This window comes from Homarus americanus, unplaced genomic scaffold (genome assembly GCF_018991925.1).
Source record: "Homarus americanus isolate GMGI-L3 unplaced genomic scaffold, GMGI_Hamer_2.0 scaffold54443, whole genome shotgun sequence".
In the NCBI taxonomy this organism is placed as follows: Eukaryota; Metazoa; Arthropoda; class Malacostraca; order Decapoda; family Nephropidae; genus Homarus; species Homarus americanus.
In genome coordinates this window covers 5,099,891-5,126,127 of record NW_024750852.1, presented here as the reverse complement: position 1 = coordinate 5,126,127, position 26,237 = coordinate 5,099,891, and the positions used below count along the sequence as shown (strand labels likewise).

The 26,237-nt window shown below is 40.7% G+C and overlaps 1 protein-coding gene across 10 annotated transcripts in view; it reads left to right on the top strand.

The window, feature by feature from the left end:
* LOC121854378 (kinase D-interacting substrate of 220 kDa B-like) overlaps positions 1–26,237 on the top strand; it is a 160,618-nt gene that overhangs the window by 77,275 nt on the left and 57,106 nt on the right. For 9 of the 10 annotated variants that reach the window (XM_042349013.1, XM_042349012.1, XM_042349011.1 and 6 more), the window contains 10 exons: positions 20,447–20,665; positions 20,886–20,984; positions 22,417–22,713; positions 23,270–23,461; positions 23,656–23,817; positions 24,371–24,556; positions 24,718–24,850; positions 25,146–25,310; positions 25,528–25,735; positions 26,088–26,234. In XM_042349013.1, the coding sequence (XP_042204947.1) occupies positions 20,447–20,665; positions 20,886–20,984; positions 22,417–22,713; positions 23,270–23,461; positions 23,656–23,817; positions 24,371–24,556; positions 24,718–24,850; positions 25,146–25,310; positions 25,528–25,735; positions 26,088–26,234 (1,808 nt within the window). Of the gene's footprint in view, positions 1–2,828; positions 3,189–20,446; positions 20,666–20,885; positions 20,985–22,416; positions 22,714–23,269; positions 23,462–23,655; positions 23,818–24,370; positions 24,557–24,717; positions 24,851–25,145; positions 25,311–25,527; positions 25,736–26,087; positions 26,235–26,237 lie in introns of those variants that run through there. The other variant, XM_042349020.1, reaches the window with a different exon arrangement.

Below are 26,237 nucleotides of genomic sequence, written 5' to 3'. Positions count from 1 at the left end.
TCTTAGCCCCCCCCCCCCACACACTCTCTCTTTCCTGTCCTCCTTTCACCAAAATTCCCCACATTTTCTCCTCCCAAGCCCTCACAGCTCGTCCGTCACCTTCATACTCGCTAATGCCCGACTTTCACTCTCCTCTTTGAATGACTCGGTGAATCGGTCTCTGTTAGTGTGGCGGCCTCGCTACAGGGACGTCCAGGTGTCCTTCCTTCTTCACGTAGTTACGAATCCTTGGTACAGGTAAACTAATGCTGGAAGTCTTACCTGATGTACAGATAACGTTTGATATCTTAACTAAACTCCTAATATACTGTATGCCTTAACGTGTACACAGAAACGTTTAATATACTATGGTCATTCATTCGGGCGTATAGAGTAAGTGGTACTTTAATAAATCACTAATGGTGATTGTTCTCCCCCGTCGCTAGAAAATAATAACGCAAACAGTGGAAAGATAATTAGAGTGGGAATTTTAATGTTTATACACTAGAATAAACAAGAATTCCCAGACCTTGACAGACGTTTAATCATTGAACAACTAAAGGACCACAATTCACCCAAATCGTATCAAGCCATCAGAGAGGTCCCACCACAACACCACAACACCAACACACCTACACCAGTCAAGTACATCATCAATACCCAGTGGTGTCAAATTCCGTTCAAAACTAGTGTACGGTGTAATTATACAATCATTTAATGACCAAGAGAGACCAAATTTTATTAAAGACAATTCAAAGATTGTTATATCCCTTCACTTAAGTCGAGATGGGGGGATGAAAGTGCTATATTCCTTCAGTAAAGATTATATCATTATGGGAGGACTGCCATCTTCAAGAACTACACTGTTGCTTCTTAATGGGAGTATATATTTGTAAGGTTGAGTAATAATAGTAGAGGGGCGGAAAAATACACCCTTATATCATAACTGTATCAGATTATTAATAGTTCCTGAATGTCCCTAAACTGGGTCTATAGTTAGAGAAATTAAATAAATATATAAATAAATGGTAACTATCTGGATCAGTGAGAAAGTTCATACAATATTTAAGGATGATATATGAGAGTAGAGACACGATACGAGAACAAACCGCCGTCATGTTGGTTGTGACAAATGATCCTGACAATGCTCTCTCTCTCTCTCTCTCTCTCGTTAATGTTTGCACTGTTACTGTTGTTGTTTTATGGCTATTAATCAAACGACTCGTGAGGGGGAATATAGAAATTGGTACGTGTGTGTGTGTGTGTCTCTGTTTCTCATGAATTCACAACCACCAAAAGTTGTTTCTCTGTAATTATGAGAACTTGATTGGTCACCAAAAATTATTTCTCAACGATTAAAAGTTAGTAGAATCATTTCGTTCCCGATAACAATCAGTGAATTCCACATTTATTGGTACAAGGGGAGATGAGTGACGCGCAGATGCCAAGTTAGTTTGGCTCCCACGAGTTTTGGCCGAGTTTATGGGTCTATGTTGTGTGCTGTACCACGACCCGAGGACGAGTCATCCTTTGGCGTCTGTTGCTATTATTATTATTATTATTATTATCATTATTATTATTATTATTATTATTATTATTATTATTATTATTATTATTATTATTATTATTATTATTATTATTATTATTATTATTATTATTATTACTACTACTACTACTATCATTATTTTCATTATTTTATTGTTAGTCCGTTTAATTATTCCTTGTATACCTGTTAGTAAATATAAACATATAAACACATCGGTCATCTTTGTCTGTCAGGTACAAATTAGAGCACAGGTACAGAGAGACAAAAGTGGATCGGGTAGAAATTGATTTGTCTGCACTGTCTCTAGTCTCGACCATCCCGGGTCAACACTCCTGCCACTGATTGATTGTGGAGGTGATGATGATGATGGTGGTGGTGGTGGTGGTGGTGGTGGTGGAGAGGGAGTTGATGGTGGTGGTGGTGGTGGTGGTAGGAAGTGGGTGCTCGGCGTCCCCCACAGTGGTACTCGGGACACTACTGTCTGTGTTTATGTTTAGACGGCAGTATCAGCTGACGGCAGATGAATCATAAGAGAGTGCCCCTGAGAATTCCACTTGTCAGACAGGTTTTTGACGTTGTGATTATTCTATTCTTGGACACAGTTGTCACTTGGGTTGTGATTCAGTAACAGTCGTAGTATCTCGGGGGCGGGTGGGGTTGTTGTTAGATTGGATCCCACGAGGTAGGAATAGACTAAAGTAAAGGCCATCTGTTAGACTCATAGATGGGATTAAAAAGTTGGAAGGAATCAGTGAGGCTGGGAGGAGGACACGGCGAACCTGTGGGAACATTTGTGTGGAAGTCCTCATCCTGTGGTGGGTTGGTACAGGGTGATGGTGGGGGAGTCGTGGGTTGGTACAGGGTGATGGTGGGGGGAGTCGTCATGTTGAGCAGTTTTCGTGGTCTTGAGATGATTTATATCGTAAAATATTAACATAACAAATACAACAGTTGCGGTGACTTGTTAAGCATATAGCAAGGAGAATGTATGATATAGGACGCTTGTCTAATATGAGTTTTCTTTTCTTTTTGTGAATTCTCCTCTTTCTTCCTTCCACTTGGTCGTCTAAGCATTGGTGGTCAGCCACAAACAGGGGAAACACCATGGGAGGTGTGTGGGGTGGTAACGTGTAAAGCAACATTGGATGATTGTGGGCGAGACCTCAGGCCCTGCGGTGGGGTCTAGTGTCATGCATTAACACCTTCCTCTTATTGTTTTGCTGAAATGTTTACAGAAACTACACCGTCAAGAGCAAATATTACAAAACTGACGACATGCTGATTTATTTCACAGCACAACAACAGTTTACACCTTTACTAAACCCTGAAATATTTACAGGTAGTGTCTAACCACACAGATACATAACGCCGTTACCAGATAAAGACTGAAACAGGAAGAGAAGTGCTAAGACGTTAATACTGTTTGTTATGGTCCAAGTGAACAACATGCGGTAATATATTCCCTTGGTGACCATCATGTGCAGTAGTGCCAGTCACCCCACAAAAGACCCCACTGTGTTTAAGTGCCTGGTTGGAGTTGACCAAATTACAGTAGTGTTGATATTTGGCATTCTGAAATACCCCGGTAGTGCCACTGTCCCGCTGATCGTAGTGCCCGTCATGGCTGCACTGTTCCGCCCTGTACTGGACACCTTTCACATGTGTAAGTTATTAAATTGTGTCAGAATTGTTGTTGTGAGTTATAAGAGTGGTGGCCAAATTTATGACCCAGGTATCAAATGTTAGTGCAGAAGTTGCTCGAGTGAGTTCCTGTATTGATGGTAAATTAGTTATTGTTGATCGTCTAGTGCAAGAGATAAAAAATTAACCCTATAGAATTGATCATGATATACTAAACCACTAAAGGTATGTAAAGATATAAAGATCCTTTTGTATAAATTACCTTTTGGATGATTGATTGAATAAGGGACACACACACACACACACACACACACACACACACACACACACACACACACACACACACACACACACACACACACACCTCCATACATGGGAAGGTTGAATTATCGAGAGAACCTTAGGAAAAAGTGCACCCAGCCTCACGTCCACTGAGCATGTAAACAACAACGTCATCTCCTCGTCTCTGTGGTGGGTGGAGTCGGCTCAGGAGAATAATACCCTTGAGTGTTTTTATCAAAGTCTGTTAATTCTTTAAGCACACACTTTGAGGGCTAGTAATGTGACAAGGGTTCACTGTGTGTGTGTGTGAAACCGGTGACGTCAGTAGGGGGGGCACTGACGTCACGACCCACCAGCGCGACTCATGCAAGACGTCAATATCTTTCGGTTAACACTGCCAGGTGCACACACACACACACACACACACACACACACACACACACGCGTCATGAGTCATCTGGTTAGACAAATTTCTTCAGTCTTACTAATTATATCTGAAGAGCTGACGGTCTCTTATATTTGATCATTATACAGTCGCGGATCACGTCAAGATTAGGCACCCCAACTCATTTCTTGTCCTGATTAACCTCCCTAACGCAAACCTTACTGAATTAAACCAAACCTAAGCTGACATGGCACTATTGTTATGACATCGTTGACGCGACACTAGCCTTGGCCTGAGCTTTGTTTTTAGGTGCCATGGTGCGTCACAACCACGTCACCCCGCAGTTGTGTGGCGTCACTCAGATTCGTCACCTCGTAGTTATATGTGACGCCGCCAAACTACGTCGCGTCGTTGTTATATGTGACGCCGCCAAACTGCACTCACGTCGTTGTTACATAGTTTGGGTAACGTAACAACAACGCGTAGCTGATTATAAGGCTGTGTGTGTGTGTGTGTGACCGCCATCAGAGGGGGATGTGTGAGTGTGGTTCTTTACTATTGTTTACCATTATCAGAGGGAGGGGTGGGGGAGATGAGGTCGTTTACTGCCGCCTACCGTCATCAGAGGAGTGAGGGAGGTGCAGCTGTAAACACTTGTCAGCTTGAATTAGCGGGAAAAGAACGTGATGTAAACTACCTGAAGTTGTAAACATGTGTGTGTGTGTGTGTGTGTGTGTGTGTGTGTGTGTGTGTGTGTGTGTGTGTGTGTGTGTGTGTGTGTGTGTGTGTGTGTGTGTGTGTGTGTGTGTGTGTGTGTGTGTGTGTGTGTGTGTGTGTGTGTGTGTGTGTGTGTGTGTGTGTGTGTTATAGATAAGACAGATTAGCCTGGCAAGGAGAGTCATTAACAATATTTATATGAGACTCCCAGATAAATGCCATTAGCCTGAGTATTTCCTTATCAGATGCTCGATAATGTCATTCCCTGTAGATGTTAAAAAAACACACACACACACAAAACAACATATAATCTCATGGTATTATTATCATGGTAAAACTCTGCCATGGGTACCCTCTGTTAACTCATGGGGGGTCCCTGTCCTGAGGAAACACAGTAATGTTTATGTTACTGTGTGAGGCTTTTGTTTAAGAACCTTTTATTGAGTCTTGTAGTGGACGGATTCAACGGTTGATGAATATATTGATTGAGATTATTATTAAGACTGGAAGGCAGAGTTACAGCCAAGGAGGATGGTGAGAGGAAAGCTCATAGTTTCCGGCCACCCAAGTCCTTAGATCCGTGAATGTACATAAAAGTCATTTAGGAGTTCAGCCGCCATTACTTACCCTTCTAAATGACAGAAACAGGTGATGAGGTACTATTTTAGCGTCCTTTCCTGGCCTAACCCCCCCACCCCCCATTCCTCTCTCTCTTGATATATTTTGCTGCTGCTCCTTCTCCCCCCTCCCTCCCTCCCCCCTCCTCATTTTGTTATTTACTCGTAGAATCAGTAAAGTGTTGAGGGGATATCGTGTGTGAGTGTGTAAAGGAGGGGCGGGAGGGAGGATGGTCTGGCTACGTATGTGGTGTGTCAGACCAAGTGGATTTTTTTTACTAGTGTGTGTGTTGTAGGTGTGGTAAGAGGAGGAGGGAAGAAATAGTGGGTTGAGTCATGGCCTCTATCACTGTCTTGCTATTTTGATGAGCTGAATGACTACGGGCGCACAATCATGTACACTGCGTGGCAAAAGGCACTAAAAACTTTAAGGCCGAAGTTTAATGTACCGAAATCAGCCAATGAGGATCGTCTTGCTTGTTATGCATTACGAATGTTCTCTTCTCTCCCCCGAGGGAATGACACGAGAAGTCCTTCGGCCGGGATATAGCTTGATCCATTTCCCGTTATACCGCGCCACGTCAGGGAGAACTTGAGTGAATCTCTTTGAAGATCATTTGTTCTTGTCTTAAGTTAGATTTAACAAGAACCACGGTGAATCTTATTGCTAGATTAGGGGATATTTTACCCTATGGTTAGAGTTACGTAATAATGAGAACATGACAATGAATGAATGTACAAACCCACAGTTTGGGTGCAGGTACAACACAATAAATGTATTGATAACCAGTGTAACACTGTCTTGGTGGTTCCTGTGGTGTCAGTATGTTTGTGACTCACACCGACGTATTAGGGCCAGTTTATGCATCAGATTATTAGGACATTGATTCCCTTCATTTAAAACCAAGTGTGGAATAATTATTAGAGATTATTGCCAGGTGATAAGTAACTGTTCCTGAACGTCGGTACTTTTGGGGTCAACATAGGGCCAAGAGTCCGCCAGAGTGTGTGTGTGTGTGTGTGTGTGTGTGTGTGTGTGTGTGTGTGTGTGTGTGTGTGTTGTGGGAGAGTACAGTAGAGCATCACTGTGAAGGTTGCATGACTAACCCAGCTGATCCGTGGCACAGACACGGTGTGTTGCTGTGTCTCACACTACTAGTGCCGCAGACTAACACACTCACCCGTGTTAACATTAGACCACTTTACCTTCTCTGTTATTTTAATGATTAATTACATAATATTTATCTAATGATAATATTAATCAGCAACATCATATCAGTTCTTTTATAGAGTAGCAGTGTTAATTTTTTCTTCATAAAATCCTTTTCTAAATATTACTTTGATAGTTTTTGATAATCATGCAATGCTTTATGGTATCAGTAGCCTTCCAGTTTTAGCAGATATTTTAATAATTGAATATCAGAATGACCTCTGATACCTCAACGAGCCATTGATATTTTATTATGTTTTCATTTCATGTTTTCAGGACCCCACCTTCCTGCCCTAGACATACAGTACACCTCTTATAATACCGATCATTCCACTTTGCACAATCCATTCTTCGCCTGTGATAATGTGTCCTGCAACTCTGGTCACGGCAGCTCTTAGTTCCCAGTAGTGAGTCATGTAGCCGCACCACAACTCCTCTCAAGGCTCTCTCAGACCTCTTAGTCATCTCTTCAAAATAATTTCTGTTCTTAATAGGCCTTCGGATCCACCCCAGTACTGAGGCTCTTCCCGTGTTGTCATGCTATACCAGCAGACTGACACTCTCTCTGTTGTTTATGCGCAGTCCTCCTGGTTCTGTCACAGTGGGTTGTTGTTGTTGCGTCACTAGCATTGTTACAGTAGTTGTATGTTGTTGTGCAGTGTTAGCGTAAGAGTCAAGACATGGCCGAGCGCCTGCCGCCACCTCGTATAGATATGAGTGATGACGAGGCGACTACACCCCTCCTTAGCAGGACGTCATCATGCTCCACCATCCTCCACAACGTCAACACCAATGGTTATGCTCCCCTCACCCCCATAGTCACCATCACCCCGCCCCAGCCCGACTCTACACCCACGAGTTCCACACTCACTCCAACCATAACTAATCACTGTACCTCCACAACACCTACACCCTCACACAGCTATGTCTGTAGTACACACGCACCCTCACCAACACCCACCAACGTAGAACCTACACCACCAACATTCACCTGTATAGCATCTACGACTTCACAAATGTCGTCTTACAAAGATTCCACGCCTTCGCTGATACCCACCTGCCTCTCATGCACACCCTCACAGACCTCCGCCTGCAGAGTATCCACACCTTCGTCACAACCCGTTTGCAAGGAGTCCAGTTCCTTATCAACACCCTCTTGCATATCCTTCACACCCTCACTAACACCTACCTGCACATTATTATCCTCAGCACCAACACCCACCTTTATGTCTTTTGCCTCCTCGTCTATGCCCACGTGCACATCTCTGACACCCTCTCTAGCACCTACTAGCATATCAACCACGCCTTCACTCACACCCGACAGCACATCACCCACACCCTCGTCAACATCCACCTCCACATCTTTACCAACGCCCACTTGCCTAACCCTTACACCCTCACTAACTTTCAACTACAGACCGCTAACTAACGCGTCCACACCAACCAGTAATTCACCCTCATCCCCGCCCACCTGTACATCACCCTCATCAACACCCACCTGCATGTCATCCTCCACTTCACCAGTACTTCCACCAGCTCGTCTCTGCAGCTTATCGAACCACCAACCACCTCCGACGGTAATGAATGCAATTTCCTCCTTTCCCGCCATCGCCACAAGCACTGTGTCGTCTGACTTATCCCTCACGTCGATTCACACTTACGCCTTCCCCTTCCCCCGCCCGTCCTCTATCATAGCAGAAGCCCTGCCTCTTCCTCTACCTCTTCACCATACTCTTTTACCTCTTATATCCCCGCACTTGACCTCGTCAACACCCACACCGTCGTCCCCACCTGCGCCTCCACCCACACCACTACTTTTGCCCTCCTCCTCCACTATACCTATTATTTACCTCCGTCAGAACACTCCTGAAACTTCACCTGGACCCTCCCCGCCCACATCTCCCTCAGACCCACAGAAATCTTTACCACAACTACCCATGTCCTCCTCACTAGCACAAGGCAATGTCCCCAGCACCTCCAACCTCATTCCCAACAAATCCGACACGGCTTGTCCCCCACCCACATCTGAGGCGGATCATAATGACTCCTTGGATCTCCCGGACACGGAAACTGGTGACGACGACGGCGGCGATGATGAGGAGACGAGCCAGAGTGGGGGCTGTGCGGGTGGACTTACCCGCCGGATATCGCACCGCCCCTCTCAGCTCATTCCTGCCCCTGAACAGCACCAACGACGTGCTTCCCTGCTCTCCATGCTCTCCGTGTCTCCCAGCACTGGGCGACGCCCGTCTCTTGTCTCACTGCTGAGCGTCACGCCATCCCTTGCCGCACGCCGTTTCTCCTTCAACATCGGTGCCCAGTCTCGGGTAGGCTGATAACTGCCCCCTTGCGGCCGCCGCTGTTGCTGCCCTCACTAACTCGCACCCCAGCTGCCGAACTTACACGTAGAACAAGTTGACCTCCCATACAGGACCCCAATATATATTATGCACGATAATTGTCGCCATAGTTTGTATTAGATGAAATAGAGTAGTTCCCCTAAGTGACTTGGCCGTCTTCTGTAGCGTGCACCAAATTTCGTTTTCTTTGTGTGATGAATTTGTAGCGTAAACTTAGAGGCATGAGCTCAACAGTATAGTCCATTTCTTTCAGAATAATTGCACAAACATTAATAAATGTGCCTGATCATAATGGATTATAATCTAGAGTTCTTAACATCTACATGTAGAATAATTGAGTATTTTTATATGTAGAATTGTGTGCAAATTAAATATTCTTACATTTAGAATAGTGATTACATATTTACGATTTTGATACAATATTTTGTATGATTGTATCTTCCTCTAAATTAATATTTCAATTTTTTTGCCTAAATGGAGGCTTAAAATCATATAACGCCTACCTCTTAGGAGTTTAGATTAACATGTTATTTACATTACGTGTACAAAAAAAAATGACATTGAAGTCAGAGACGAAACTGATACAGAAAAAAAAGGCGATTATGATTTTACATGAATCCGTGTATTACACCTCTGGTCTTGTAAACAAACTAGGGACGGCTGAAAATAAGACACACTAAACATAGCCTAATGCACTTACAGTAAGTTAGGTTTGTTTAAGTCATAAGTCACATACAACGGGTTTAATACACGAGGAGCTTGTGAGCACATAATCTGCTTCGTCCTTCACTATCTATTAAGAAATGTGTGCATCTCATACACACTTGTAAATAACCTGATCAGCTAAAATTCCTAAATAAGTGGGCGTTAAATGTTCTCCTACTTGGGATTGATAATAATCCCGGTAAATGTGAAGGTTAGAAGTGCCACTCTTGATTATTCGAGTTTTCCAGCCAAAGTTTACACATGGATTTCTCTTAAGCTCTCCCTTATTTTTCTCAGGTTTCCACTTAGATCATTTGGTGTTTTACGTACCCGGGGGAAGAGGTTGGTCCAAATGATTTTAGTAGATAATCAAAACACCTTAAAAAGATATTAGCACAGTATCCGGACTTTTAAAAGTTTGTACTTTAATAATTATTCCTGCGAGTCGGAGGTAAGAGAACATTGTCAACTATAATGCGACACAGTGCGACTCAAAATGGCATAGGAACTGTACTCGACCTTATATAGCATCTTGATGTTCTCTCATCCTCTTGTCACGAGGAAAATACAAACGTAGAAAACTTGAGAATCTGGATCAGGCCTTATAATAGTAAAATGGGATTACTTTCCCTGGCTGGACAATGTAGAATATAATTACAAATCCATTTGTAAAATTTAATTTTGAAAAATACACAACAAAATAGCGCTCTAAACTTTACATAGAGGTTTACCGTAACTTTTTTTTATTATAAAATTAATGTTTTTTTTTTAGCCCCATGTAGAACATCATCCTAATTGTAGTTTTTTCTCGTTCTGATAAACTAGTTAAAAATAGACTAGTCTTTGTGGCGTGTAACGATAACTTGTCAGAAGTTGTATGTTTACAATAACACAAATTTTCTTTATTTTCACGTAAATAGAAAGATATATGTGATTTTATCTTCCATTGTTTTTTCAGTAACGACGTGTGGATAAAGGGAAAACAAGAATAGTAGTACCCTCACTATTTCATTTCAGGAATTTCGTGAAATTTCAAATTTGTCAATCTGACGAATACGAGTTTCATCTGAGTAGCTTCAACACTGCTGTGATTCTCCATTACTTTTAACTTGATTTTTTTTTGTGGGATTAGCCCACCCGGGCACACAGGTCATTGACCCACAACGGGCCTAAGGGGCGAAAAAAATAAGAATAGAAATAAATTAAAAATAGAAAAGGAAAAGGTTATATTAATCTACACCACGAAGATGCTGGAAAACCATTTTTTTAAAGTGAGACAGATTGTACAGTATGAGTATGGAAACGCAGAAGAAGGCAGAGCATTCTACAGTTTGACTTTATGAGGAAAGAAGGATGTACTGTACTATAACGGGTTATTCTAATGTGACCGTCGTCTGACCGACATCCACACCGCGAGCACCGCGGGCAAGACGTGTTACGAGCCCACGGCCTTGCCGGCGGTACACAGGATGCCAAATTACTCATGTTTTACTAACCTAGACTACGGGCTTAAAGATTTTAGTTTTGAAGCGCAGGACTACACTAACATCAACTGATGATGAGTTCTCAGCCACTAACCTTACATTTGGTTTTAGATGACAACAATTCTATAATGTACTGTATAAACACCAATCAGCATTTTATAAATTAATACTTATATGGTCATTTGGATTTATACTTAGTTCATATTGAAAACTGGAGTGGAGTTGAATGGGAGTAACACTTGGACCTCAGCGGAAACAATGTAGGATCAAGACAAACTACACTCGCTTAAACAATTCCAAGAAGAAAAACAGCGTTTTCCCGATAAATCCAGTAGTGTTTTATTTATCTGTTTTAAAGTTGAAATTGAAGTGTCGCCGTATCTAACACACCTGAATACTGAAGCCTAGACTGCCTCATGTAGGGTACGGAGACTACGGTGTAGTTCAGTGTACTATATGTGGCAGTAACTAATCATTACGGCCTTGAGGACATTATGTATAATGTTGGGCATCTTCTCTTGTACGCAGCACCTAGCATTCCCAAACGCTTTTTGCATGAGAAATTTGTGTGGTTACGTGTTTACTGCCACACTCAACTCTACATTATGTATTCTTCTATTAACACCTAACTCTGTGCTTGATTTTAGAGGGGTTTATACTCGACTGTGCAGTATACGTTAGTTTTCTCATATATATAAAAAAAAGCTAGGTTTAATAGCCATACATGATAAAGTGAGTGATTAGTGTGTGCAACCTAGCAGGGACATCAATATTTTAGTATTGCTACAACCTCGGCACAACGTGATGATCATGTTAGTAGAAGGTGACGCTTTACACTCTGCTCTGTACACTGCCCACTCACACCGGTCAATGTATTCGCTTTCTACCTAGGATATTGGTATCGCCTGCTATTAAAATTACCGTAATAATTATGATAATGCTCATCACATTAAATAATTATAATAATAATAGTACTAATATCAAGATATAACAGGGTAGATAAGATTAAGTCGTAGAATGGTGTACTAAATCACAGATACACCCAAGTGTTTGTTTCCTTTCATCCTGGGAATAAGAATTGCACACATCCTTATGATTATTAACACCTTCACTTCCCCTACCCCATCGTTTTCTTTAGCACTACCCTGTATACACACAAGTTCCCTTTTGGGCACAGACTACGCTTTTGCACTTCGCCTAGCTCAGGATGAAAGAGGGTGCACAATAAACTAGCCCCCATGTGGGGGGGGGGGCAAATATGAAAACCCTGAAATATGACAGGTTGGTCTTTGTAACTGTATACACAAACCGGTGGTGCAGAAATCTAAGTATAAAGAAAATATGTTTTAAAAAGCTCTTCTATTCCCTTTTATTGAATGTGTCGCATTGTTAGTTAACAGCGGTACTTAAACGGGTTTAATGCAGCAACACTAGCGAGTGCAATGACGGTCTCGTTTGCTCATGGGTCCGGCAGTACAGCACAGTGTTGACAATTGTCACTGCCACAAACAACTTTATTACCGTTGTCTGAAACCTGTATAGACCATTGTATTATTATATTACATGCCTTTAGTTCCTTATTTTCGAAGACTTATTTTATTTGCTCTAATTCAGGTTCAATGTGATGTCTAACAGCGAAAAGGCTACTAATTTACGATGTAGGTCTACTGGACTGTCAAGGGCCAGTTTATTGTTTCACCGTCAACCTTTTGGTTATTTTTGTTCTTTGAATTTGTGTATCTTTAGTTGGGCATTTTCACTTTATTGGAGGTTATATAAAGAGTACAGAAGTGGTATTTGTATTTGTTAAATTTTGAATTACACTATTACAACTGAAATGGCTAGGGCTATGGCTGTCAAAAAGTTAAAATTCGAATTATTAAAAGCCTATCATTGGGTGTGATTTATAAGAAGCCAAATTAAATACTGTGTTACAAAAGTGCATAGTATTCTATCGCTTCGCCCACCAATGAAATTTACTGCAATGTTAACACGAGTAGGGAGGGTGGCCCATGGTCGGCACCACTCGGGGCTCAAGTAATTTTTATTCTGTTCCTGCTGGGGAAGATGAAGAAGGTACAGACTGAAAATTTCAGATCAAGCAAGTAAGGCAATAAACATAAAACGCGGCATCCACTGAACTCCTATTCCCAGGGCACTCGCCTCTCGCCATACCTGACAGTCACAACTGCGACCCACCTGAACACAAGCCTTGCATTGCAATATCTCTTCACCCGCAATGGTTTATCTCAACTGGATAATTTGAGGTGGGCGATACTGATTATTCTCGCAAATTCTCAGGTTATCTTTTATGCATCGCAGGCGGTGAGCGGACCTTTGGGTCATGGATGTTTGCCGTGGCCACGGTTAGATTAGTTTAGTCCTAACCACCCTGGTCCAAACGTCCATGGCAGGGGTCATCAGATTATGAAACAGGAGGACATGCATTCGTCTACATGGGACGCTCCTTGTTTTGATTGATATTCATCAGCCCGTCCACCACATCCCCTGTCAGCTGTCTGTCTTATGTCACTTCACTTTTCTCAAAGTTGTATTTTTGGTCTATCCACCATTCGCATGACTTTCCCGGTCGAGTAAATATTGCCTTGACTCAGACCGATACGTGACTTTACACAGACCGATCACAATATCCTCGGGAGTTGAGTAACACACACACACACACACACACTTAAAGCAGCACCTCTATAAGTAATGCTTCGAGAGGGAAGCTTCCATTAGGTTACAAACTTTATCCACATAACTTTCTCAAACCTTTGGAAGGCGGGTACACGACTCAACATGATGGTCACGTATTACTGTGTAGATCCCGTGCTAGAGATTATATAGCATAACCTTCACTTGACATAACAGATGATTATCAGATGATTCTTGATAGTCAGGTGACGTAATAATCCTACTTGTAGGATGAGTGAGTAGAGGGACAAGGACAGTGGCGATCTTCTTCATTAGTAGACGGACTACCTCCTCCCGAGCCGGTTATACTCCTGTATCACCCGAAGATTTTGTTCTCGCCTGTTGAACTAGCGACAGTAATGGCCTGAGTAAAGAAATGACTTTCTCTGGACGTGACTCTTACTGTGTTGTCCAACGTAAGACAGAACAGTAGACTTAATATTATTATTGAGTGCAGTAACAGGTAGCCATGGCTAGTGCAGCGCCTGTAGACGTTTCATCTTCTGAACCAAACTTGAGGATGGAGTACGTGGCCTCATACATCCGCTCGGCATCTGGAGACTTGTGCATGACGAGAGGCTCTGTCATGCCCGACAAAAGTCCCACACTGTGGCAGAAATTGGGGTCTATGCTTCGCCCCCGTCTACTTTCCGATAGCTCCTCCACTGGGAGTCAAGACAGCCAGATTTCAACTACCTCGGTCCTTTCAGACACTCCCGAGGGCCCACAACCTAACCTCAGCACAGTACAACAGATAAAGAAGGATATGATTGTAAAGAGCAGAAGCACTTTACACAGGATTGCGTTGAGCGGCAGATCTGAGGTAGGATAAGTCTTCGGGTGTAGGTGTTGGATGTTCAAGGGCGGATCCAGGGGGGTCCTGGGGGTCCGGATCCCCCCTTTTCACGAGTAAATTCCAATACTCTTTCTTTAATGCAGTATTGTACTCAGGCATTTTTACATGGTAAAAGGTATTTACTATTGACTTCAGAATATCTCCCAATATCAAGTGCACGTGGTTTCAAAATGGCCTCAAAATGCCCATGATATTGGTCGTATAAAAAAAATCTAAAAAAATCTGGGGGGCTTAGAGCACCCCCTCCCACCCTTCCTCCCCCCAAAAGCTGGGTGGGCTCGCTGCGCTCGCCATATACCCCCACCCACAACTTCTTGGACCTCCCCCTTTTGATATTCCTGGATCAGCCCCTGGTGTTAGTAGTGTATGGGTGTTGGTGGTGGTTGTTGGTAGTGTATGGGTGTTAGTAGATGAGATGGGTGTCAATGTATCAGATCTAAAATAAAACATTGTTATTTAGTCATTTACTATGGGGAAGCTTACCATGTTGGACATTATACATTTTTTACTTGATTGGAAAATACACTAGTGTGTCCTATTGGTAGAAGGTTCATTAGAACTGCGTCAAACCCACGGCTAGTAATTCTGAAAGAATTACAGTAGTTGTGGAAACACTGAAGTACTACGCTTCAAATAATTTGAACTGGTTCATAATTTTTTATATGTACTATACTATATAAATAGTGATCATAAATCATTGAGTAATTTTGAACTTTTAATTACTCTGAGTGCAGTGTGATGTGAAATATCATTAACCCTTTCACTGCGGGAGGTTACCCTAAGCAGAATAAAATGGTCTGTCGGTAGCCAGAATAAAATAACAAGTGCGTGACATGCGGTGAAAGGATTAATCAAGATAGGTTTTAACTCTTTCACAGTGGGAGGTTACCCTAAGCTGAATAAAATGGTCTGGCGGTAGCCAAAATAAATAAAATGGCAAGTGCAAGTGTGTCCTCTGTTTCAACTTATTAAAGGACTGACCCTAACTATAATATGCCGGATTCTCTGTTTATTTAGTTCTTACATTTGTTTCGTATCTTTTGCCGTGTGATAAGTAGCATTCCACAACACACAATTTCCCTCCTGGTTGAGAACTACGTATATGAAAGGTAAAGACAGCTGTGTTGAATCTTTTCAGAGTGACAACACGCGGCTCCACACTCCACCAAATAACAAGAGAGTCGTAAGTCATATTTCTCATCACGTGCCTCGACTACATTCACGCTGGATGCAAATGCCTCTCACAAGTTTGACTTTTTGTCTCTCAATAATATTGTGTCAGACGTTCGCTCACGAATCTCAACTTCAGGATTAAGAGACAGCCTAAGTAAATTTAGAGAAATTCTAGAATCTAGATTCTTCCGTGGTTGAAAATGTGAGAACTTTATCCTGGATCACCGAAGGCTGAGGTCCTAAGCAGCGGTGAAAAGATGGTACCATTGTAATTGACATAGGCTTCTGTGACCAGATTATGTTCTCCCATATCCTCTTACAGAAAAAAAAATAATAATCATAATTATGTATCTGAAAACCTGGATGTGGTTCTCGGATTCTCAAAGGTCCGTACGTAAACGTTCCTTGTAGCTTAAATGTAAGACTGTGCTTTGCTGACTTAAGGTAAAACACAAAATCAGCATCAAAATCAAATTGAAAAACTACCACAACTAGATAGGTTCGTTCATCACCAGCCATGCACAAAATTTGGTGTCCTAAGCACTGCTAAGTGACATTATCCAATGTAATTTTGATGTTATATTTTGTACGTTATTTTCGTATGTATAGTAGACCAATAAGGAAAATTCTTACATTTTCACCTACAAGGAAAATTCATCGTACGAACCTTAAACAATCTGACCACTGATTTTTTTTTACCGCACAGTGTGATGCACCAAAACCCGTTGTCTTCCGCACCTGTTGTGGCTGATCAGCTTACCTTGTTTTAGGCTGATCATTATACCCTTTTATTAACAAGAATTATGCAGTGTAATGTGACTTGTAATGTTATGAATTGTTGATTGAATGGCAAATATGATTAACACTGATGTAAACAACCTGAGAACGTTTGACGGTTTGAGTGGAGGGCTATGGTCGCCAACCCTCAGATACGAGGACGGTACCTGTATTGTGATTGAAACCTCATATTCATATTATTATTTTTTTTTTACTGCAGTTTGAAACATTGGGACAGTTGATAGTAAAGTCTTGAACCTTCGTTTCACTTGAAGATAATTTTGAAAATTGGAAAAAAAACTGATAGGTATAGGCTACTGTACAAGTAATATTTATTGCTCCTTGTCCCTCAGTGGTGTAAGGTGTCAGTGAGGAGAGTTAACTTAGTTCAGGGGCTTGATATTTTTTACTTTTATCCTCTTCACCACTGATCGGCTCGTTAGCCGATAGTGTGTGCGTGTGTCATTCATTCAGTGCCATAGCTCCAAGATCATGAAGCCTCTAACCCTAGAATTTTGCTTGCATACTCAGAGCATCCTGGGGGTGTGGAACTTAGTGTTCCTTTCAGGGCCGGATTTAGGAGTGGGCAAAGTGGGCAGCTGCCCAGGGGTCTCCACAATCTGGGGGCCTCCACATATTACAATATTTTATTTATTTGTTTATTCATTTGGATTATTTTTATTTTCATTCTTTAAAATTAATGTTTATCTATTCCATCACGTAAAACTATGTTCAGCAAGAAGCGTGATAGAAATTAGGCTAGCTACTCCTTGAAATTCATGAATACCTGGTTTTCCTATGAACCGTATATTTTTAATATTGTTAATATAACTGCATATGGCTTCAAAATTCTCTAAAGAAGTGTTCAAATTTCAAAATTTTCCCGGGGGGCTTACAGCGCCCCCCGGAACTCCCAGATGTTTAGGCTCGCTTCACTCGCCACCCCACCCTCTTGGGTAGTTATAATGAGGGGGGCCTCCACAAAGAGGCTGCCCATGGGCCTCCACAGGTCTAAATCCGGCACTGGTTACTTTTTAAATTTGGCTCAGACAAAAACAAAAAAAAGTTCGATAATATTTTTCTCATATACAAACCCAGCAGCGCAAGTTTCCCTAGCTGCTATATTTAATAACAATTATCATTCTACATTTTTATTATACAGTATACCTTGATTTAACGGAATCCCATATAACTAGCTCTTAATTTAGTGGAAGGCATTTTTCCGTTATTTCTCGCTTGATTTAGTGAACTAGTTCTCTAAATCGAGATTAATTCCATTAATATTCTCACACCAGGAAATGTGAAGAATGAATATAAATAACATCAACAAAAAATACTGTACAGTACAGTATAGTCTGGATTTACGCGGTTTTTGTTTACGTGTTTGGTCACTTACGCGGCACCTTGCCAGAATGAAATGTTTTAATTACGCGGTAAATTTCATCATTTACGCGGGAAGCGGCGTGGGCAGGGTGCGCACAAGGTCGTCCAGTCATCAAAACATTACCGAGTTCTTCACCCACTACCCACCACAGCCAGCCCAAGTCAGTGATAGTGATAGTGAGGATGTGGGCTTGAGGGGTTTGACAAAGAGGCCCTGCAAGCCTCTGTGGTGGATAGTGATACAATTAATACAAGTGATACAGGTGAGGGCCAATAATCTGCCCACTGCCTCGGAACCAACCCCTCCATCCCCGTGTGCCCAGCCATCTCTTCTACTAACCTAAGTGTTAAAAAACCTAATATTATTGATATTTCTCTTAAATATTAATTTTGTGTGCATACCATCATAAAATTAAGATGTTATTTTTACTACAACGTATGTATTGTGTCGGAAAAAGTGGAGTTTGGGGGTCGGCCCAGTCTCTATTTCAATTAATCCCATATGGTCTGTTATTTCGTTTACGCGTTTCTCGTTTTACGCGGACCTCCACGGGCTCAATTGACCGCGTAAATGCAGTCTATACTGTATTGCAAAATCAGTAAATAAAAGCCAAAGGAATCAATGGTTATCGAAGCAATTAATCCCATAAGACTATAACAAATTCAGGCGGGTAGAGACCAGCCACCCTCCAAAACAACCATCTACCCTTGATATATTTCTGTACTGTACACTGTCAAGCAGAAAAAAGAGCAAACATATAAAGCAAGCTTAATAAGCTTTAAATAAGCAATGTAAATTGAGACTGTTATTTACCTGTGTTGAGGATGGTAGTGATGGTCATGGGTGCCAAGTTCAAGTTTCTACCACTCCTTACTGGTCCATCACCACTCTTATTATGCCCCTTTTATGCCTTATTTCGCCTTATTACATCATATAAAATCACATCAAGCTGCTCAGCACAAGAGGAACTATCACTGGGGCATTCAGGCATGATTGAGTAACACAATAAGTCAGAAATAACGAAAACACACTAAGTGTCTAGTTCCCAGAATGCGGACTGGAGCAGTTTAATCCTGCCGAATCAGCGACATCGTCCAATACTGCTAACTGTTAGGTAGCCACCGACCCCGGGCAGCCGGCGGGGTGTTCAAATAACCCACACACTGGATCTGGGATAATTTGGAGACGTCAAGGGAGGGATGATGATGACCCAATCACAAACAATCTTTCGTCTAGCAACGACAGACGACATTTACGTTATAGTACTTCTTACACTGGGTAAATGACAATTTCACTGTTACAACATGAACACTGATACTCACAAAATTGACTAAGTTAAACTGAATGACTATATCGGCGGGGAACACTAGCTCACATACCTGGGATAATTTGGAGACGTCAAGGAAGGGCTGTTTCTCCTTCTCGCACAGGTTTATATACGGCATGAGTTGCCAGAGATGGCTACTCATGCAATGACAGAAATTACATTCAAATCAACTGCTACACATTCAAAGATGACCCTCAGTTGACATGATTCTGGCGAATTTCTTAAATTGATTTACGTAAACTAATTCGAGATTGAGCTTGCCAGGAAAAAGTGGAATAAACACGTTGACAACTGTTAGTACCCCAAATGGGCTGGACTTACGGACAAGGAGCCTTTGTGTATATACGTTGAGATCTTGGACAAAATGGCCGGCACCTTAAGAGAGGGAAAAAGCGTTTCTTCCTAGGGATAACTCACCAGTTATCCACATGTTTTGCGGGCGTGGAGTATAATATGAATCATCAGGTTTCAAACAGACCAGCAGTCATTGTGACCATGACAACAGTACAGTAAGCCATTTATACCTTGTTAGGGTGCTGAGTGAGGTTAGAAACAAGAGTATGAAGGGATGCGTTATGTCGTTGTGTTTAGAGTACGGTATAGGCTTCGTGGTTTTGTCACTCGCTGAGCAGAATACAGACACTTCATAAAATAAGGAACCTGTATACAAGATCATTGTCACAGTATTATTTCATTTATACAGTTATTCTAATGATCTAAATGGCTACTAGAGTAACAAACCATTCAACATCCAGAGAGGATATCATATCATTGTCAAGGTCAAATATGCTAATCAAATTAAATGGGAAATTTTCACATTTCATGTTGGCAGCTCTCCCTGGACTGGTCCATGAAGAGAACCATCAAGGAATACCTTAATCTTAGCCCAGCTCAAGCGCGTACTTTTATAATACTTTTCGGCTTACAGTTTCACGTATTCCATTTTATGTTTACCTTTTGTAAATATAATACTATTAAGGATGTTATTCATATTATTTATGCACCAATTTTCAACTGTTCTTCTGCACTGTGCACTCTACTAAATTTTCGAGCACGGTACTCCTATGTGAGTTTTGCATACTCTTAGTCGTTCAAGTTGTTTATGTATCTGGCAACAACATTTCGTTCGTATTTTTTTATTAATGTTCGTATATTTTTATGCACTTGTTTAAATTCTGTACAGTTCCAAAATTTATGTGCATCTCGTCTAGTTTTCTTTTTTACTACCGGGTTTGGTGGTGTCGAGTATTTATTTCAATGCTAGAACCTGTACTTACACATTTTTTGTATTCGTTTTCTTCCTCACCAGTCGGACCAGATGGTGTCGCTGAGCTTCAAGTCCCTGGAGTCATACATTTCGGAGGACAACTTGACTGGCCTGCAAACCTTCCTGGCTACCCGCACTGTGGTTATTGATGACAGGGATGAGAATGGTGCCACCGCTCTCATCGTCGCCGCTAGCAAGGGCAAGCCTGAATTCTGCAACCAGTTCCTCCTCCACGGTGCAGACGTTAACATTGAAGACAACGTAAGTGATTGTTATGTTCAATAAAGACCATTCACTGGGTATTAGTTTCTTCCAAGAAACTTTGAACACCACATGAATACAAGAATATATAACCACTTAACATGGTCACAGTCAATCACCACCACCTACAAGAGTAACTTTCATCACCAAGTAACAATATTCTCTCCATTGTTGTTCACTTTAAGGCAAATATTTCAAGTGTTTGCAATTGTAACCGCAGGACCAGTGGTCGCCCATCATCACAGCAGCCAAGGAAGGCCATGTGGAGACTGTGGCAACACTTCTGGACCATGGCGCCAATATCCATCACAGAGAATTGGTAAGACTCGGATTCAGAAACTACTGTATATTCAGAATAGGCTGTTAGTACTGTACAGGTACATATTTTTATTACAGTACTGTACAGGTGTGATGTTACCCCTACAGTACTTCCCTTGGTCATGTGGCAACTTACTTCGCACGACTTGTGTGGCTAGGGAACATTGGTGCTGTTTACTCCTCAAAACACACATTGCACATATTTTGTCATGCTTATGTTAGAAAAAATTTTGACATTTTAGGGGAAGTGTAGATTAATTTACTAGACACAGGGATCGGTGGAATTAAAACAAAACTATTTAGCTAATTTTATAATTCTAAACAAGTTTGCAAAGAAATACACAAATAAAATATACCGTACATTCTTATTGCTTCTGAAATGTAGCATTACAAATTCACAATGACATTTATCCAATTTACCAAGCCTTTGCCAGGTTTGAAATTTACTCAGCCTCCTTCCCCTTTGTACCTTTTCAGAGGCAATAATTTGTGATGTTATGGTAGTAGTCAAGAGTTGTTTCTGGTCTTTGTTTTAATAAGATTAACTTTTGAGAATATTCATTCAACATCTATACTTGAGGTTGCTAATGACAGGATAGTTACTGTAAATGTTGGCAGTTGTGAAATAAGGATGACCAAAATTGTTGGTCAAGATGGAGTGTTCCGTAAAGAAATATTCCGGATTTAAAACCGGCTTATTTTATATGTTTTATTATTATCATCAATAATGGTAAAGCACATTCTAGACATAGCCTTAATGTTAATATCCATATAATTGATGAAACATTATAAACAAACAAAGTGGATTTTTTTCTGCACTGCTGCAGAGTACCGTCTGCAATTCGGAATGTTAAAGTTCCCACTCAGTTTTACTTCGCATAGTAGACGAAAAATGTATAAAATGGCAGCACTGCTAGGGAACTGATTGATAGGGCTGTTTCCTAGAAACAGCCCTATCAATTAGTACATTCATTTCCATTAGGTGAATGTCATATAAAGTTAGGGGTGGCTACTGAGTGGACACAACACTCACCTCCTGTCCATAGGGTTGCAGTTATGTGGCTATGTAGCCTCCAGTTCCTACAGCTATAAATGGGTTCCTAACTTTATACTTGAGGAAAGTGAAAGCAGTTGAATGCAAAGCTGGCCGGCCACACTATACTTCATTTAGTAATGAAAATAGGCAAATGTCTACAGTGTGCTGTATCCACACTGCTCTGAATGTGCAGTAGAAAGTTGCTGCCATGACCTAGTTATTATGTGTTTTAATATCAGTTGCTAAAAGTTAGATGTAGACTGTAGGATATATGTGTGATCTCTGAAAACTCTGAAAATGTTATCCTTTGGAAATGGAACTTTAAAATTGTATATGGAATAACTTCTTTTCCTTGCTATTATGTATTCTGATTCCCATGTCTTTAATTATACTTCAGGGTGGGTGGACGGCAGTCATGTGGGCATGCTACAAAGGTCACACTGCTCTGGTCAAGATGCTACTGGCACGTGGTGCAGACCCCAACACTCAGGGTCAACACCACATGACCTCATTGGTGTGGGCAGCTGGACGAGGTCACACAGAGATCGTCCATGACCTGCTGGAGCATGGGGCCAAGGTTAACATTGGAGATAAATTTGGAACGACTCCACTAATCTGGGCGTGTCGTAAAGGATTTTATGAGATTGCTAGAGATCTATTGCAACATGGGGCAAACGTGGATGCTTCTGGCATGGTGAGCTTATTACAGCATTGATTTTGGTTGTGAATACCTCTTTTGATATATAATTTCTCTTTTAGAATGATATAAAAGCATACAGAGTATGTGAAATAACAAAGATAAACCAGATCTGGGGCTTTGTTGTGGAAGGGGAGTACCATGGCAGTACTTTACACTTCTATTACAACAGTAGGATTAAATGAGTGACAATAAATAAAGGAAACAATATTGTGTACATTTGCTCTTGCATCCAGGTTTAAAAGAATTGAAAAGGAAAATGATTTATTTTACATAATTTTTTTTGTCTGACAAAGTTATTACCGGTATTTGTTAAGAGAAAAAAAACTGTTTATGATGGATTTTTTTTGTTAAGGTCATTATGAAATGAGTGCTTATTTTTATGATGCAGGTATAGAATTTTGGATGATTTTTAAATTTCGTATTTTATTTGTACTGTATAGGTGAGAACTAAAGCATCTTATGATAATTTAAGTGTCAGTGGCTCATTTGTGTGTTTTTATAATGCAATACAGTATTACCAAAATAACAGGTGGCTCATGTTTGTTTTTAGTATTCATGGACCCCCTTGCTGGTAGCCACACGGGGTAACTACGTGGATCTGGTTCATCTTCTACTGGAGCACCGTCCTAACCTCAATGCTTTGGACAAAGATGGAGGCACAGCTCTTACTATTGCTTGTAAGGAGGGTTACACAGAGATTGCGAATGCTTTACTTAACAGTGGAGCCTATGTCAACATGCAGGTATAGTACATTATGACATTCTACTCTTTTCAAAATTTTTATATTCAGCTGATGACTTGTTTAAATTCACTTCAGTTAATGAGGAAATCTTTTTATGCATACAGTACATGTAGTGTGTTAATGTGGGATACAGCTAGCCATTAGAGGCACAGTTTAAATACTGTACTGTATTAATTTTTGGTTGTTGTTTACAGGATCGGAATAGTGATACAAATCTTATTTATGCTGCACGTGGAGGTCACCGGGCGGTAGTGGAGTCGCTGCTTAAGAAATACTGTGATGTAGATATGGTGGGCAAGGAAAGGAAGACAGCGCTATACTGGGCAGTAGAGAAAGGTCATACAGCAGTTGTCAAGGTAAACAGTTATTCACTAAATTTTTTATGATTGTTGTTTGAACTTAGATTTTAAATACACTTTTAGGTAGAAACTTTATTAGTTTTCTATGACTAAGTTTCAAGAGAATTGTCTAAATTTTATTTACAAACTCAGTACAGTCCATCACACTTCTTTTCCAGAATCATAATTTGTTCTTTGAAACACTAGTCAATGAATTTTTCTGGAACCTGAAGTACTGTATCATATAAAGAGTTTGGTGAATTGAAGTATTTTTTGATGTCGTTCATTATACTATAATTTGTAATTATTATTGGGTAAATTTGTTAATGCAGGAATTCAAGAATCTCGGAACCAATGAATGTTTTTACGTTTAGTTTTGTTTCAGAACTTAACTTTCTTTAGGTCTTGTTTAGCTTTCAATTACAGTATAACTAATTTCCATAGGTTAGATGCCAGTTTCTGAAATATCCTTTTCTACAACCTGATTTTTATATGAACCAGTTTTCCAGTACAGGGGGTATTTTTAAAGCAGTATGAAAGGACATGTCTAAATGTTTATTTTATGTAACAGGTTCTCTTAAGTGCAAATCCTGACCTCGAACACACTACTAAAGAAGGGGATACCTGCCTTCTACGAGCAGTCCGTAACAAGAATGCGGAAGTGGTGCAGCTATTAGTAGACAAAAAGACACGGGTGTCAGTTGCCGATAAGAAAGGAGACACTGTATTACACATTGCCATGAGAGGCCGGTCGAAGGTTTGTTAACAATATGTTTTAATATTCACGAAAGAAATTAGTGTTTAGAACAAAACTTTTGACTTTTGTACAATATTTATTTCTTCTGCAGGTATGTCTGTAAAATATTTGTAAGATACCAGATAGTTTATACTGACTATACAACATATTTCTTTTTTCAGAGAATAGTAGAAATCTTGCTGAGAAATCCTAAAAACAGTCAGCTGTTATACCGTCCAAATCGAGCTGGTGAGACTCCATATAACATCGACCTCTCCAACCAGAAAACCATCCTTGGCCAGATCTTTGGAGCACGTGAGTTACACTTTCTTAACTTGCTTAGTTATGTATATCAGTCACATGAATATTGAGTGTTACCTTATTTAGCTAATTGAGCATTTTTGTAGATTTGCTGTTGGTAAATTTAACTTTGAATGGCTTTTCTGAAGAGTACCGTATTTCCTTAAGAGTTATTGTAAAAAAAAGTCATGTTAAACTTCATAGTACAGTACAGTATTTAGATTTGCATTAGATCCTGCTACTGATGCGTCGAAAACAAAATATTTTATATTGAATCTATGGTGCATTATTCTTCATATTTGTGTCACAGGTCGTCTTAATACCAATGAGGACAATGAAAACATGTTGGGTTATGACCTGTATTCATCATCTATGGCCGACATCCTCAGTGAACCGTCTCTCTCTATGCCCATCTCTGTTGGCCTTTATGCAAAGTGGGGGTCTGGCAAGTCATTCCTTATTCGCAAACTGAAGGGTGAGAGATTAACATGAAATTTTATTCCACTTCTGTATTATGTTGGAATGTATTAGTAGGTAATATAAGGAGGCTAGTTTTTGTGTCAGTGAAGCTCTGACTAATTAGAAGAAACAGATAAAAACATCATTGCTGATATAACTTCATGCTGCCATTTTATTTTCTAAACTCTTATTAGTACAGTACCGTGTACATATATTTCGAATTTATTCAACAGAGGAGATGGGGAGTTTTGCCCGTCAGTGGGTAGAGCCATTGTTTCAGTTCTCCCCACTGGTGCTGCTGCTAGTAGTGCACCTTTCACTGCTATTGGGACTCATTACTGCAGTTCCCACATTCTCCTGGGCCGTGGGTGTGGCAGTAGGGGGTGGAATCTTCGTTTCATTAACCCTCTTCCTTGTTGTTGTTTGGCATGGTTCCAGGAGGTACATTGTCTATTTTTTTTGTATGTAGTATGTGACTTATGAGGATGATGCATATTTGAATATAGACATTGATATTGATATTGAAACAGTTTATTTATCCAGAAAAATACAGAGACAGAGTGGATAATAATAACAATATTGACATGGCTGAGCCAATTGAGAGCCTGATTAGGATTTTACCTTGTGCATATTATACAGGGCTAGATCTTTATATGTCATACTGTGATAACTCATAATCACATATCAACAATGAAGGTATTTTCTAATCTTTATGTATTGATATGTGTTTTTTGTTCCTCAGCAGCACTTCGGCTAGAACCTGTTAATAAATTATGATTATGTTCTCACTCAGGTACGAATGGCATTTATGGTACAGGTGGAGTGTATCACTGGAAAGACAAATGGCAGCCTTCAAGCTGGTCTTGCAGGTTATATTCTGCTCACCACCAGGATCACAGTGGAAAGAATGGAAGGATGGGGTGCATGCCAGACCTCTCAAGTG